Source organism: Daphnia pulex, chromosome 3, assembly GCF_021134715.1.
Source record: "Daphnia pulex isolate KAP4 chromosome 3, ASM2113471v1".
Taxonomy (NCBI): Eukaryota; Metazoa; Arthropoda; class Branchiopoda; order Diplostraca; family Daphniidae; genus Daphnia; species Daphnia pulex.
In genome coordinates, this window is record NC_060019.1 from 10616661 (window position 1) to 10633505 (window position 16845).

At 40.4% G+C, this 16845-nt stretch overlaps 2 protein-coding genes across 7 annotated transcripts; both read right to left on the reverse strand.

Moving 5' to 3' along the window:
- Positions 1-24: 24 nt before the first annotated feature.
- LOC124191446 lies at positions 25-10129 on the reverse strand. The gene is made up of 7 exons (XM_046584654.1): positions 9916-10129; positions 8960-9136; positions 6228-6417; positions 5894-6112; positions 5099-5289; positions 4891-4962; positions 25-3989 (listed from the first exon to the last, which is right to left on the reverse strand). Exons 1-7 carry the CDS (start codon positions 10116-10118, stop codon positions 914-916), a joined length of 4128 nt encoding a protein of 1375 aa, XP_046440610.1. The 5' UTR covers positions 10119-10129; the 3' UTR covers positions 25-913.
- A 287-nt stretch (positions 10130-10416) lies between these two features.
- On the reverse strand, positions 10417-16808 carry LOC124191449 (major facilitator superfamily domain-containing protein 6-A-like). Of its 6 annotated transcripts, none has more exons than XM_046584660.1 (12): positions 15779-16808; positions 15639-15714; positions 14890-15578; positions 14793-14812; positions 14558-14725; positions 14349-14482; positions 14162-14283; positions 13940-14097; positions 13783-13867; positions 13561-13722; positions 13454-13492; positions 10431-10559 (listed from the first exon to the last, which is right to left on the reverse strand). In XM_046584660.1, the coding sequence occupies exons 1-12, from the start codon at positions 15843-15845 to the stop codon at positions 10522-10524; spliced, it is 1758 nt and encodes a 585-aa protein (XP_046440616.1). In that variant the 5' UTR covers positions 15846-16808; the 3' UTR covers positions 10431-10521. The 6 variants fall into 6 exon arrangements, with proteins under 6 accessions (XP_046440618.1, XP_046440616.1, XP_046440615.1 ...); XM_046584659.1 differs by lacking the exon at positions 10431-10559 and adding an exon at positions 12943-13113; XM_046584658.1 differs by lacking the exon at positions 10431-10559 and adding an exon at positions 12943-13273.
- Between the last annotated feature and the right edge of the window lie 37 nt (positions 16809-16845).

The following is a 16845-nucleotide window of genomic DNA, read 5'->3' on the forward strand; positions in this document are numbered from 1 at the left end:
AACAAATGAAACGCGGAAGATTTGTTAAACATAATAAACTTGTATTCATTGCCTTTCTTTCAATGCTAAATCCTATACATGCGTCCCCTTAGAATTGGATGCCATTATTTGGCACTTTCAGGAACGGGATTAGTTGATTTCGTGTACAGGATAGCAAATAGCACACCCGGGATAGGCAGATTCAAACATTCTGGATGGATCATTAATTCGCTTTCGGTCAAAACATTTGGTCTGATACGATTGTGAACGCACGCGAGTAAAACAGCAATTTTAGTAGTACGTACTTGGTCCGCATTCGAAATGAAAACCATTGATCTATTGAAAATTCATGGTAGAGGTAATACAAAAGGTTAGCATACTGTATGATACACAAAAATAAAATATAATAATTTCTAAATGTATTTGGACCACCACTGCAGATAGTAGTATAGGACTTCCACGTAACTACCAACCAAATGGTGTTTGGACGCCGCCTATTTACAGTATCGTGCACGATGCTTTATCTCAGTCAGAACTAAGCCTATATATGCATGGCGAGAGATAAAGTTAGATCACATGTTGGACAACGGGTAAATAGCGCAACCTGTTGTTTTTTTCTGTTTTGTAGTTACTTTTTTTTCGTAAGAAGTCAGCTTTCCACTCCCGTAAAAAAGCAAATTCTTTTCGTACCAGCGTAAGTAAAAAGCTTAAACATCTTGTACAATAATTCTCATAGATAGCCTATACAAACAGTGTGTTATAGTAAACAACTCGGATACATGTCACAGTTCACCTAGTAATTCCTGACAAAAATAAAAAAGGAAGAACCTCAAAAATTGATTAATCTGATGTGATGAGAGACGCTCGAATACTTTTGGGAAGTCTGCAGTCTCGTTGGAAACTGCAAACGGCAACATGTGTGGCTAACAAACACTTACAACTGGAGAACTCGCAGTAAGTATTTCAAACAGAAAATCTTTTGTAGTTTCGCGTCGGTGGTGAGCGTGTTCAAGTCGGTGGGATACAACACGGCGGCTGCGCTGTTAAACAGCGGATATTTGCTGGTGGAAGCATCGCCATTTCGTCCTCCTCCTTTTAGTCCACCGAAAAAGGACTTTTCGAGTTTGACCCATTCGTCTTCAGGGTCCAAACCGGACAGAATGAGAGGAATGGCGATTTCGTCGGTGACGCCATGTTGCAACATCAAATTACTCAACAGGTAAAACTTGAGCTGATCCTTTTTCGGGATGTAGTACATGGGCACTTTATCGTAAATCAACCGGAATTCTTTGCCCATGTTCTCCGAGAGTTGATAAAGGTATTCAGATGACACTTTGCAGAATTCTAAATTTGTGCCTTTTTCGCAACGGAAGTGATGGATCGACTTGGGATTTAGTCGGTACCCACGATCACCGCCATAAAATGCTGCGTCAGCATATCTGACATCATCAGAGTCGTCCGTTCGAACGCCCAGGTTTTCTTTGATCAAAGTGTAGAGTTCTTTCAAGGTTGATAAAGTTTCGCCAACGTGCAATGTCTCAGAGTTTTTACGCTCCTCTTCTCCCGAAATCGAGGCCGTCGACGACTGGGTTTGAGGCTGAATTGTTGTAGTCTTGGGAGTTGTTGTTGTTGTTGTGGTCGAGTTGCTCTCTTCCAAAGGTTTGTCCCCGTCGGCGATGGGTGTAATTGACGTTTCATTATTAGAGGTTGGAGAAACGATTAAAACCTCTGATTCAGCTACTTCTGTTTGATTGTGGCCAGCTTCAGGTGTTCCTTTGTCGGCAGGCTCTGGAACACTGTCGTCTCCAATTACCATTTTCTCTCGGGAATCTGAGAGCTCCATGGAAGCATTTACCGGATGAGCTAATGAGTCAACAACAAGAGTGTCATGCGTATCGGTTGCTTGCTCCTTCAACGGAGAGACATTGTCTTCGGTAATGACGGTAATTTCGATCTCGGGAGGCGACATTGTATAATTTGAAAGGGCTTCTAAAGAACTCGTCGAATTAGTCAACGTGTTATTGTTGTTCTCAGGGAGCTCAGCCAAATCAGATTGTTCTATATTGGTTGTGTTACGGGTAGCAACAAGAAGCTTGCGCAAAAGTTCAGAAACTGGTCGTTCGGTTTCACTTTCACTTAGTTCATCGCCTTCAGTGGGAAATCCGTCATCTTCAGTAATCACGAACTCCAAGTCGACAGCTTCAATTTGGCCATCTGCGCTGGTGTTCTGAAGGTTGGATAAGACCGGCTCAGTTTCCAGGGCACCACCTACGGTTACCGATCCAACTTGATCAATTTGATCACCATCACTCTTGCCTAAATTGCTCCCGTGCACATTGATAAATGTCCGTTCGATTTCCATAGAAGTTGCGTCCTCTCCATCCAACACGCCAATCTCACCGGTGGTGGTGATGTTGAGCAACTCGGCTAACGATTCTTTGATTTCTTGGTTTTCGGTTTGAACCTTGGTCGTCGTTACATCATCTGCTATCGCGAGACCAACGTCAATTTCAGTTTTATTGATTCCGCCATCCACAAAGTAGTTGAGAGAGGATAATATTCTCGGCTGTTCCAATGCAATGCTGCTGTTGATGGTCGACTTGAGCTCAATCACATCGAAAGATGACCTTCCACTCGGATTAGAAAGTTGTTCTAGTGACGATCCATAAATCTTGTGCGCATCACCTTCTGCATGCTGTTCAGCAACCGTATGATTTCGGGTTTCGGCAGTTAATTGTTCTGTCAATAACTTGTCTGGAAATTTGCCTGTCCCAATTTCCGCCCCGCGTTTGGTGATTCTCGACGTGCCGTGATCGTGATTCCCACGGCTGCCGATTCCGCTGTTGACATCATCTGGTAGGACTGATCCAATCAAAGAGCTTTTAAGGAACTCTAAAACTTTCTGCACGCCGTCCAGGCTTCTCGGCAGTTTCTGACTACCAGGATCCAGTGTTTTCCAGTTGGCTCCGGTCACTTGAATGTTGTAGTCGCCGCTGTACCAGAGTTTGGAGTAATTCATTTGTCGAATGTTCCAGCTGTTGATAAGGGCATCGTCAGTGGACATGATCCATCCATCAACATTGTATCCCATTTCAAGGGCGCCCAGCAGGCACTCGTAGGTATACTTGGAATGGATTGGAAGAAAAGAAAAGGAGCGATCTTCCGATAGTTGATACTTTCGTAAGAAAATTTCAATCGAATCATGCGGGCTCCCACAGTACAGGATGTTGCGGAAATGTTCTCTGTATACGACTTCGAACATGGGAATCATTTCGTAGCGCATGGCCGTCATGGCCACGATGAGCAAGACGTTTCTGAAAGGGTTTTCGGAGACGTGAGGCAAAAGCTGTGAATATCCTGGACATGCATTGTCTGTAAACTCGCGCAAAATCGGCATCTCAATAGCACCGTGGCCATCGTATAATTTCGCGTGACGGGATGTAATTGGGCTTTCGTGAGTGCCTTCGGCGTCCGACGACGAGAGTACAACAACTGGTTCCTCCTTTGCAATGTTGTGCTCTCCCGTTTCGCCGTATGCGATGCTGGGGCCTTGAGTGACGAGATCACGAGCATGAATAGGCCTGGACGAATCTAATAATGCCGTCTCGCTCAGAGCGCGGTTCAAGGCATCCAGTCGTGTTTCTTCTTTCTTGAATCGCTCAATTGTGGCATTGCGTCTGTCCAGCTGCTCCAAACTCATGGATTTCACTGGAAGGGCTGGATAGAAGGCCACACCGTAGAGACCGTCGGCTCCCAGGCAAGGGTTCATCTGCCCTCTACGGCGAGGGATAACCGGAGGCTCAAGATAATGTGATCGCTTAAGATCGTTGATCCAACTCTGCAAGACGCCAAGGCTCTTGAAAGAGATGTAGTGTAACTGGAACATGGTCTGAAATAAATCGCGCGTGCAGCTCAATGACGATCTGGTCGAACATGTCCATTTCAGAAGGAAACTGGCAAGGCCATCCGGCTCCCGAAGATCAGCTGGATTTTTTCGACTTTTCTCCCGTCTATCATCAGACACGCAATTATAATTATCAAAAGGTGATCAGTGGGCGGTATGAAAAGGAATAATTATAGATAACAAGTTAGAAAGAAAAACCAAAAGTCGTAGAGTTGCGCGCATGTTGGCAAGAATTTGTCTGTCCATACAGAGTCGAGTTGAAAGTTACAGATATAAAGGCGGACCTTTTTGTCAAGCTGAAAATAATTAAGCTAGCCAACAAAGTATCTCTTACAGTTGTGTATAGCTTTGTCAAAATTTCAATTAACCTCCGACTATAAACATCATTTCTGAGGTAACAAACGGTTTACTTTCAAAAGTACTAATATCTTTCGTTTTCCAATTCGACCTTGTTGTTTGTTACCCCATCAAAATTTCGTTCATTAAAAGAAAATGGGTTTTATACCAAATTTGGAACTAGAACATGTAGGGCGTGATACTTTTGACTATAAAAATACAGTGTACATATAACCGGCTTTTATATTTCATAGTACAGTATTGGAAAAAACTATTTCAATAGTTGGATATCCCCTTCTAATTCTTTGTGTTTTATGTAAGCCCCCTTCAGCTCTGGCTCATGGAAAACCAATCCGGTATTCAATTGAGTTCAAAGAATGGAAACGGCAATAATAAAAATATTTGCCCTTAAGCCCTTCCAATAACGGAAGTGAAAGTGTGGCAGGTCGGTCAAACAAAAGCCGAATAAAAGAAAATAATAGTGTCTAGCTCATGAATAGGAGAGATTCAAGAATTTCACCCAGCATTTCGAATTGAATCGACCGTAACGAATAACATTGGATCCCAAGCAATCGAAGGCGTGTCACCTATTTGTTGCACCTCAATCACGCCGTTCCGCTCAAATAAACCCCAATCCATATTTAAGTCAGTTCTAATTTAAGATCATTTACCTCTGCAGAGTAGAAACGTTGGCCAAGGACAATTTTAGACTTCCAGCGATATCACCCAGAACGGCTTGATTCCTATTTTTTTGTTTCGAATAATAAAAGAAAAGAAAAAGGGAAAAATTGGTCAGTAGTATGTAAACTTTTGTTTTGTTAACGCCTTTCGGCCACCAACAATTTGCGGTATGTGCTAGTTTCTAGATATATGCCTTACCATAAGGTCCGTAATAGATGTTGAGGAATAGTAGGCGCTTGCGACGAGTTGCCTGTCGGAAAGAGAACAAGTCCCCAGAATGCTTCAATCGAGTACAGGGTGTTTTTCGAAGAGAATGGTGCCACCGTTGATCCAGGCAGAGTCAGGGATGGGGCTGCCCAGTCAAAGTAATCCTCGTCAATGTCTAAAAACTGGTGACAAGGAAAAACATAAAAAAAGAAATTAGTTAAAAGAAACGATTCTATATTCCTGCAGCGGTTTTTTTTCCACTTGGCAACTCACTGTCAAAGCGATATTGCACACATGTGTAATGTAACAAATCAATTAAACATTGCAAATCAATTACTAAACGCCCTCGCATGCAAATTAATCAATCTTGAAAATGAGAAGAAAAAATCGGTTTGGGGCAGACAAATGTGTCTCGTTCACATACAAATTCACTCACGTGCAAGCTAGTATTTACCAATAGCCGTTGCGTAACACTCCCTTCGGGAAATTAGAAACTGGGTTTTTTTTCAGACATATTCGATAGCACACAAACAGCAGCAAAAAATCTAACAGGACTTTTTGAACGATAAACATATTTTTTTTTCTTATGTTTAGACACAACTTGGGATACCTGTTTTGATTGCCCCCAAATTGGGGGGGGGGGGGGGGTTACGTAATAATTATTGAGGTGTTGCTCGTCGACTTTATTATCCCCTTCGTAACAGTCCATAAACTATAACAAAATACTCCCCTTTCAAAATATTTTTGTTTTTCTATTTCTTTAGCGATTGATCAAATTGTTGTTACCTTTTCGATTGAAGGGGGTCTGACTTCGCAAATACGATAGATATGGTTATGAATGAAACGTTGATTGTTTCGCCGGAAGCCTTCTGTCCACAAATCCGGTCGACCAAAATGAGCGTATGGATTTTGAACTCGTTTCACGTACGGCCGCTCGCTAACAACGCCAAGGGCAACATTCAGGGCAACGTTCTGCAGCTGGCGAAACATTTCGCGTCTGAAAGTCTGAAAACAAACACAAAAGATTTTGAAATTTTCTTTTTGCCAAAGATTTTAAAGAAAAACCCAATTCTTATTATGGAGACTTGACATCCATTCATTCTTTTCCCATGTTTATTACCTCCAATGGAATCTTTGCTGACGTATAAGTCTCCGGGTAAGCGTCAAAAATGTGGCGTGCCCCATGTTGGATTGCGTAAAGGTAACCGGCGTTACGACGGGCTTCAACTCTCGACGTGGATTCCATAGCCGTTAGAATTTCATAGTGCAAATTCTTGAGTTTCATGTCATCTAGCAGCATGCAAGTTTTCCTGTTAAAGTGTGTAAAGTAGGTTGATTATCTGTCCATTACGCGGGGAATAACCACATCCTTCGCTCTACATATCAATTTAACTTTTAAGATTGCGCTAATGGCTTTTTTTTTATAGATAGACATTAGATACTCTAAGGGGGAGAAAAAGAGTTGGGCAATCGCTTAAGAAGCATTACGACATCGGCATCCTTCCTGCCAATTATCCGCGAGATTGAATGTAAAATGACACATGACACAGGGTACTGGTTCCAAAAGGGTTGGGCCACACCTTGGCGCTTCCTCCACACATTGGAATAGCAAAGTTGATTTTTTAATACGCATCAAGCCGCTAGGATGAAGAACATCGACCTTGCAAAGTATATACACACGCCCTTCCAAGGTGAATTCTAATATGGCAATGAAAAATCAGGATTCCGCCATCCTATACTTTGCGTAGCACATCCAGAGTACAAAAAACATTCTTCTGCTATACTTAGAAGTAGCAAACAATTATAACATGTGAACGTGATCAAATGCACGCACACAATCTCAACGCCCATCACCACCACGATCATCCGTCCATCCACCGTCCATCATCGAAAAAATGAAACAAAACAAAAACAAACGTCCGGCAACTCCTTTTTCATGCGTTATCCAATGATTCGGGAAGGTTACGTGTTGTCTCCAACGCGTGACTATATACGAAAGACGAATCTTGATTCTCACGACACCACGACTCCGAAGAGTCTCCTATGTATCGATTTCCTACATGTTTCGGACGACTAAAATGGAATCAATTGTCCTTGAATGAAAGAAGAGAAAAAAAAAACTAGGCGTCGATTTATTGTCATCAAAGATGCTGAAAACGACGGGAAGACACGTGGAACGAAGGTTGAATACACCGTTTGGAGTTCCGCGGGACAACTGGCCAACCATCTTTTAGTCGGAATTTGTGTAGTGGAATGTCAAGAATTCAACGCTGAATCCTCTGGCCTCCCGTAAACCTTGGGACAAAAGCTTTGGCGTGAAATAAAATGGCAAGGTGTGTTTCCAAGGGGATTTCCAGTCATATCCATAAGACTGTAAATCAAAAGGCATAAAATAGCAGCCCGAAAACCGTTTGAACAAAAAAAGGAACTGTTTGACGACGGGAAACAAATGACTTTGCTGTTCTTAAAAGAAAAGGTGACGCATAGGAAGTTGAATTCACCATTTGTTTGATGTATTTCCTTTGTTAAACTCATAGTTACCACCTGACGGGTAGAAATTCGTCCTTTCATGTGTCGTTAGCACAGAACATGAATAAAACGCATTTGAAAATAAAAAGCGGGTCTATTTTTAAATTTGAAAAAAATAAGGTTTCCACGGTTCCAAGTAGGACTTTTCACGCACTATTAATTTGGGTTACGTTTCCTCGTTTGTTCTTGTTAAAATAAAGAGTGCGCCTTCATTAAAAGACATTTTTTTCTTCTTCTTGAACCTGTCATGCTGATGACGTCGACATTTAACTGGGTGAAAGCGTCGACTTCGCACGAGAAGTTTTTCTGTTGTCGAACCACAAAGACCAATCTTACGCTTTCTTAATTGTTTTATTCACTACTGGTTCTCATACTTTCACACACCATCTCATTCAAGAAGAAAATAAGAGGTGTACACAGAAAGAAAAAGAAAAGCCAGCTTCTCCGTTATCTTTTTCACCTAACCTCTTTAACCTGTCTTTTGGGTCTCTAATGAGACTTTTTGATTATATTGCAGCCGCAAATTTTGCAACTTTTCTTCAGTTCCTTAAAGTTGAAATTAATTTGCCGAAGGGAAAATGGGACGTCGGGAAACCTTCCAGCCCCCACATCATTTGTAATTAGTATGGCACGAAAAAACGTGACTTTTTGAAAACAAATAAATCAAATGAAAATCTAACGGTCGGAAGGATGCGTTCGGCACACGATGTGGTGGTTGGGGTTATTATTATTTGATGTAGGAGAAAGCAAGTTTCTTGTCGCTTTCTATCGAAACAGCTGTAGAAAATGACTAGGCTTTTTTCAGGGAGACTGACACGATAGAGGCAAGGAAATGCACGCGGGGACCGATTTCCCCCGCTCGTGAGAGCCAGTGAAATGTTCCATACGAGGAATGGCACTCACGAGCAGCTTGCGCGATGAAGATATTGTTTGAAAGAGAAGGTTTTTTCTTGTTTTGGGTGGAAAATGTTTTGGGAAATCCACACCCGTTAACCCACAGGGGTTGCTTTACTGGTGGAATTCTGACTTAATTCGTAAACTTTCACGTTCGCGCGCGTATATTTTCTAGCTTTTCACGCGGTTTTTCCGACGTCGCAACGGGATCGGTCATTACTAACTTACGTTCCTTTCGTACGGGCAATGTCGCGGTTAGTCCACTAAAAAGCCTTGAGGTGAATTAGAGCGACAAACGAAAGAAACAGGTCGTACTTTCCATTGCTTGCTCTATCACAGCACGTAACGAAGAATACGTAGTGACCATACGTCGTCGACTATTTACGGTGGGGCTAGTGAAAAAAGAAAAAGTAGAACTTTTCCTATTACCTGCAGCAACTGATGTTGTTTCCCACCACGAGCATACGCCATTCCAATTCGGCAGAGATGTCGGCGAGCGAACAAATGAAAGCCGTGTCTTGGTCGTCTGTAACAACCAGCCACCTATCGTTGGTCCGTCCTTCTTCCCAAATGCTCTTCAATTCTTTGGCACGGTTCCTCGTATTTCTAAGAAACAAAAACATCAAAATTAAGCAACAAAACAATAAAGGATTTGCTCAGAGGGCTTCTTTTCATCATCTCCAAATGCCCAGGGATGTTGCAAACCGGTATGAAGATGGACTGGGCACTAGCAACAACCTTGCACTGGAGATAACAAACGCAGATGGTGCCCACAGATTGTTTAGCAAAAAGAAGAGTTTCGGAGAAGATTGGAAATTTTACTTTTCTTCAATTCAAGACAACGTTTTATTGGCAAAACAATAAGGAAATGTGTGCGATGTTTTAAGGCGACCTTCGATGTCATCTTCTTTTTCGACAATTTACACGACTACCTGGTTTACCGTACGAAGAGGATCGCTACAGGCGAAAAAGCATCATTAGACATTCGAATTCGACCTTCTAACGTGTTGTCAATTGATTTCCAGGAGGCATCTCTGCCCAGCACAGAAAACAGCATTTTTTTTCCGGCTCATCGACGAATCCGGCACAATGAGAAATGCCAAATTATTTTGCGACAACTATCCAAGGTTTGATTAAGTCTTAGATGGTAAACAAAAGAGAGAAAAAAAATCGAGGTTGAAAGCATACATTCGACTATTGAACCCACTTATGATACACGGGAGTAGTATAGAAAGGCGTGCATGAACGACCCCCAACGGCAAAGAATGGAGGAGAACTGGTATTTTGCCCAAATAGAGAAGATAGGACTTTAAACGGTTGACGCAATCAATGTAAATATTGAGGAGAAGACAAAAATAAAATATAAATGTGTTGGGAATATTTACCCAGCTTTGGTCGAATGCCGAGAAGAAGAGGTGGTGATTTGTGACGGCCCCGTTGGGTCGGTGCGTAGCCGATAGACGCACAACAAGACGGCAAGAGTGATGAGAAAGACGACAACAATAGGAATGATACGCCATTTGTTCAAACTACAAGCCGAGTTTGTTGTCGTTGCCTTAGAGGACGAAGGCGAGGATGATTCGGTCATTTTCCCGACCGTTTCGGAGAAAGACGTAGAAGAAGAAGTCAGACAGCAAGTTTTTGTGATGGTTCGTTTCAAGTTCACTAGTAGGTTAAAACCACACACACACACACACTGCACACGGCACAATCCGGTTTTTAAGAAAAAATTTTGCTTGAGATCACAATGGGGGGAAATCCTGAGCAATCGGAATATTGAGGACCAGCCTTCGTGGTTGCTGCAACACTACTATTGCATTGGCGGGCTTGACTGTTGCTTTTGAAACTCTCCAAGCGAACGGTGACGTCACACAGGCTTCATAGACACACGCAGGTATTGCCCCGGGGTTCCGTTATCTTGCCCATTCTTGTATGTGCTGCTGCCGCTGCTGCTGCTGGTGCTGCTGCCGCTGTTGCTGCCTGGATTTCAATCACGGGGCGGTGGTATTTACGGGCTGGCCTTCTTTCCCTTAAGGAGCAAGGTTTTAGGGTGAAGACAATTATCCGAAAAAACCGTGAGACTATACCGCCGCTAATATGCAACTAAACGTGTATTGCCAAAACACGGAACCTACATTCTCAATCTAACATCCGTTGGCAAAAGAAAAAAAAAAGAGGATATTTATACTGCGGTCAAAAACTTGTCTTACTTACGCTCTGCATACTCTTCTAACCGCTATCTATAAAAAAGTGCGTTTAGGGCCCCCTCTTTTACATAAAAACAATGGTCTGGATTGCTACTGAGAAATGATAAAAACAATGGTCTGGATTGCTACTGAGAAATGGGACTTTCTAGCAGGGGTTAGTAACTGTTTTGCATTCAAATCTCCATATCCGTGACTGTTACACAAGCCGGTAGGAATCCCCGAGGAAGACCCCACAGATTCCCACGCTTTATCAGAGTTGCCAACCTTTCACTATATAAAGCGATTAAAACTTGACATTAAGAAATCCAATGGGATGGTCACCTCCTTTCTTAATCTCAAAGTGTCGACTGTTACAAAGTCGCTCGAGTAGAGACCGCCGCCAAATTTAAAATTGGTCGGGGTTGTATCGAATGCGATGATCGGCACGAATCAAATAAACTTGTTTATTAACACTTCATCAAGTTTGGCGTACGTGATTGGAGACACGTCGATGGCAAACCGCGGCAACAAACCAAGGCTATGCGGGCATCATCCGATATCATCGTGATGTGCCAAAATAAGATTTGGACCGGTTTAAATTATGCATAATAGGGAATCAAAAAGAGAAGCTATTCTAATATTTTTAAATTCCTAGTTTGATATCGACGGCAAGTCAAAATAAGGAATGTCTATTATAACTTGAACGAGTAATGGTTTACCACATCTTGTTTTCTATTGATGTAATACCCAAATAAGAAATGCAAACAAAATCTACACTTGCCATTCATTCGGTTTCTGGCGACATAACCACAAAGTTGAGTTAGTTCAATATGTAAAGTCTAGAATTTCAAAATATATCGAACTTTCTCAACTTGTGCAATGAAGTGAATGAACCATACATGGCAGCTTAAATGCAAAAGCGTTGTCAAGTAATTAAGGGGCGTATTGACAGTTATCGATGGAGAAGAAAACAAGGAATCCCATGACGGATTGGAATAACCTGTTGTCAGCCTCACTGCTACCAACTCTGATAACTTTAAACACTTTAACAATCGAAATTGATATTAAAAATTGTTCTACCAGAGAAAATAATCAAATTCTTTTTATCTGCCTAAAGTTTGACAAGAATTTGATTATCTTCTTCACCTAAGCTTATCTTTGTCCTTGCTTCAAACTTACTAAAAGTAAAAAAGACGACCGACGAATAAGACGCATTTCTATATAGTTACTGTACCAACACATTTCTTTTATAATTTCATACGTGTCTAACTGCTGTACAGTTGCAGGAAAATGTGTCCCGTTGTTAACTTTTCGTTCTTCGGTGAGAAGGACATATTTTTCCTGCAACATACAGGTACCCGTTTAATTATTATTACTAACCAAATTAAACATAAATAATGTGATTAGTAATAATACAAAAATTCCCTCAACAATAACACAATTAATATACTAAAAGTATATGTACATTCTAGAATATCATTCAAGTTGCTGCTGCGTTAGAAAGTATGGTATTATTAACGTACGCCCGGGTGCATTGGAAGTGGGAACCTAATGGTGATTGAACGGGATGGGATGATTGATTATAGTCGATTCTTTGTTCAGACCATTGGATCGTATCCAAAAGAATCAATCGATTGGACACGATTCATTTTTAATCTGAGTTTCCAGAACAGCCTGTAGGGAAGAAGCATCACGGTCAAAATAGGCGTCTTCCTGACTTGATAAACAAGGCTTAATGATGAAGACGTGATCCAAGAGCAAGGTGATCAGGATAGACTATCTCTTCCCCTTCCAATATGTTTAAACAAGCCTCCTAGGACTTGAGTGTATGCATAACATGCTTACAATTCATTGGCCGCAACCCGCAAGGTCACCGTCTAGGTACAAACTTACGAATTTGAAAGGACATGCTTGACAATTGCCGTTAGTTAGTGATAGGAACTCGCAGCTCCCGCGCAACCCCAAACTTTCTGCACATCACAGTGCTATCCCCAAGCGTCATAATGATTAAGCTATCACAAGCATGACCAAGCAAAATTTACGTTGGGTTCATTCCCCAATTCCTGCCTCTCAATGCAAAGCTTCTGAATACAAGCGCAAATTCATCCAATGATTATGCTAAATTTCTATTTTAAAAATTTCTTATAAACAAAATACCCTTTACTGAAGGCTACGAAGAAAATCACCTTCAGGCCAAACCACAGCGGGTGCGAAAAATCGTACATCTTCTTTTATTATTTGTATTGAAATGTTTCGAATGTCAGTATATATTCAAATGTCAAAAGAGTATATACTACATTTATTGCAGTTCAAGGATGGACTAAACTAAAATTTCTTAATTTTTGTAAAGGTGGTCTACAGAAGAAGAACTTTGGTAGTTGACTTGTTTATGAGATTCTATCAAAATATAAAGGAGTTTGTAAAGATCGCGTCATTTCAAAATAGTAAAACGATTAGCTTTTAGATACGAAAGCTGGACAACACGTTCAATTAGAATGAGTATTTCCAGTAACTAACGATCCGTAATTCGATAAAACTCTTCCGCCGTTTGAAAAATCTACAACAATTTAAAATAACAATTAGGTTTTCCTTGTTCAAACTAAAAGCACTGGTCTTTTGAACGCGGAGGAATACTCATTCTTAATCACAAGAATGAACTTGCAATTCGACGCAAACATGACACACGAATGCAAGCTAAAAAAAACTTCCCATAAACCATGCGGTAATTACTCCGTACCTTTAACTGAATTCTCATGCTCTTTGTCATCCATCGAATCTTTTTTAAAAGTAAAAATACAAGTCACAAATCGATATGCATGCTTTTAGAAAAACAAGATAACTTACGTTTAGTGTCCGAAGATTTCCTTTTGTTGAAGTCCATGGCAAAATGACTTAATGAGTAAATGGCTCCGTAGACTAAGGCATAGATTCCAAATGAACGGAACATAATAGCGCCTCCATAACTTTCATAGATGAACCCACCAAACAAGCTGCCAATCGAAGTACCTGACCAAGAAATATAGAAATTTACAAAAATGTCTGGATAACATTACCGTTAATAGTTACCTATTCCTTCAAATAGCGCACCAAATATCCCCTGAAGTGTACTGGTAGCTTCAGGTGGCGCGATCAAATTCGCATATGATGCCATCTTGTAGAAGTATATGTAAAGTCTTAGGAATTTATTCAAAAGAAGTTGGACGAAAAAGAGTGGAATACGTACCGTGGACCAATATACACCTAACGTTAATCCATTTAGTAAATCAATAGGCAACGTGTACCAGGGATTGACCAGATACGAGTAGGCTAAAAGTCGAATGCCCATGACTAATAAGATCATCGTCATTGTATGAACGTGACCAAATTTTTTCAAAATTCTTCCTTCATTAAAAAGTAAATTATCATAACAATGTGAAATTGAACTCTACTACACCAAGTAAACAACCTGATAAAAAGAGAAAGGGAGCCTCCCCGAGAAAGCACTGGACACCCATGGCTAACCCTTGTAGTAACTTGATCCACTGCAACGAATCACAACCTTGAGCAGATGCCAAGTCCTCTAAAAACCTGGTGAAATTAGATATATCCGTAGCTTGCATTCTTGAACTTGGGATAGGAAAATTGGTACTTACCATAACTGAAATTGCCATACTATTCCGATACATATGCCAAAAGTGATGCAACTAAACAGGAAAAGCACAACTCTGACATTTTTGAAGAGAATAAGAATTTTTTTGATTTGATAAGGCTCTTGGTGGTAGTCAACCTTGAGGTTAAAATATTCAGATGAAGGTTAAATAATTAGTTTTAAAGGAATTTTTAAAAGGATACACGTGCAAACCTTGATTTTGATAACGGATACGGCATTTATGGCAAGAATAATGACAACCAAATAGAAGCTGGGTGTATAATCTTTTTGAAGCTGCCCAGCACTTGCGAGATCAATCAAGTACCCAGCGATAATCGCCATAAGTCCCCATCCGACAGCTCCCCACAACCTTTGCGCTCCCTACAAAGCAAGGAAAGATTACTTCAACACATTTTGTCTTAATCAGGATATCTTTAACTATACTTACATAGTTGTGAGGCTTGTCTCCTATGATAAAAAATAAGAATTTTCATAAATATGTAAATATTATTGAGAATATATATTATTAAGAATGTATACAATACCCAGAAGATTGAAGCAAATTGCATCAGAAAGACAGACAACTACAGCTTGTGCTGCCCATGCACCAGCCATTAGAAAAAATAGCAATTGGAATTGAATGGTTTTATAATACGGTTCAGCTATCTGTTCAATGATAGCATTCTGAATGTAATCCATGACTGTTGAACTGTTGCAATCAACAGAACACTTGATACCTGATGCTCCATTACATTGTGGGTTTTCTATGTCAGTTCCATTGAAATAAATATGTTTGACAGGGAAATATAGACAAGTTTGTTCAAAAGTACTATCACTAATATTAGAATATGTTGTCATCTCTATATGAGTTTGATTGGAAAAACAACTTTCACTTATGTTCCCATCATTGCAAATTTGTTCCAGAAATGAATAGTTGGGGTCATAACACACTAGCTTACACTCCATAATTTCTTTGCCCTGAAACTCCATTTCGATTTTATCTAAGGCACAGCCATCAGTAACATTACATGTTTTCAAACGAGTTTCCCCACTGTTACACTCCAAGTCCATGAAAGCATCAGTGGTATGTGCAGGTATGAAAGCAATACAGCCAAAGAAGATGGCAGTAAAAATAATGGATAAAATAAATATTAATTTCCCCTTTTTAAATTTGTCAGCCAAAGCCCCGAAAGATGGTTTCGCTATCAGTCCCACAAAAGGAAAGATAGCATACCTGTACATAAAATATAACAACATTAAACATACAATTTGTTACTTGATTGATCACTATTACATTATTCCAACACCAGAAGAGGGGATTCCAAGTTGTTTAGCATATGTTGGAATATATGGCATTAAGGGAGCAGTTCCTGAAAATAAAAATTCATCAAGTAATAAGAGTTAGATACGGGTAACAACTCTAAATGAAATTACCGGCATTAAAAAGGAAATAATGCGACTTAATCGGCAACAATTTTCGATTTATTTTTACGTCCAACATTTTCGTTTCACTTTCAAACAATACCTCCCTCTCCCGACTCGTCGTATAGTCTGCTAAGCAATGTTGCCGCTTTTATTCTAGTCACCAACTTGATGCCTAAGGGCAATGATCGTATAGATTATTCCGACATTTGAATCGTCTGATCAGTCTGATGTTTGATGGACAAATCTTGATAAATCTTTTGTTAAGATTTATTATCTGTTGATCAACAGGTTAAAGAGTGCAGGTCGTTGAGTTTAGGATGCATACGTTGAGATACGATTACCTTCAATCCTTCAATGCAAGTCAAAAGATCCTTGTAGACCATTATTTATTTATTTAACTGTCAGTTTCAGTAAAGACGTAATTTCAAAGTTAACGTTTGAAATCATCGTACAAAGTTTATCTCGTATTGCGGCATCCGTTCGTTTTTCATCCTGTAACTGAAGAATTAGTTACAAGTATCTCCTGCACACGGGTTCATCAGGATGACGAAAGCTTATAAGAAATTCTATGCTAAAACGTCTCAAGTTATCTCATATCAGAAAGCCGAAGCGAAAAACTTTCATCGCGCGTACCAGGAAAGCGATATGCTGTTTCAAATAGGTCTATAAGTCGATCAAGTTTCCGACGAGTTGAATCATGTACTGGTCACTTTGCGTCCCGTCTGGACAAGAAATAGTCTAGAAAAAGATTATCACGGAGAGACCAAATACGGTCGGCAGGTCATGGCATCGTACGAGCTGATCACGCAATAAAACTCCGTCATACAATTTTATGACTTTATTTTTTGGTAATCCGGCATTAAGAATATCACAACATCATTTGGATAATCCAACAGACGTGCGAAAGCATACATTAAATAGGCGTAGCCGCGTAGGATTTAAGCGAACAAAGAGAAATCTTTTTATGATGTAATGCGTATTGCGTAGATAGGAAGTGTAAATATCACGTGATCGTAAATCACGTGCACAGAACTGAATTCAGAGTTTAAACGATCGTCTAGTGATCCTTGTTCCGT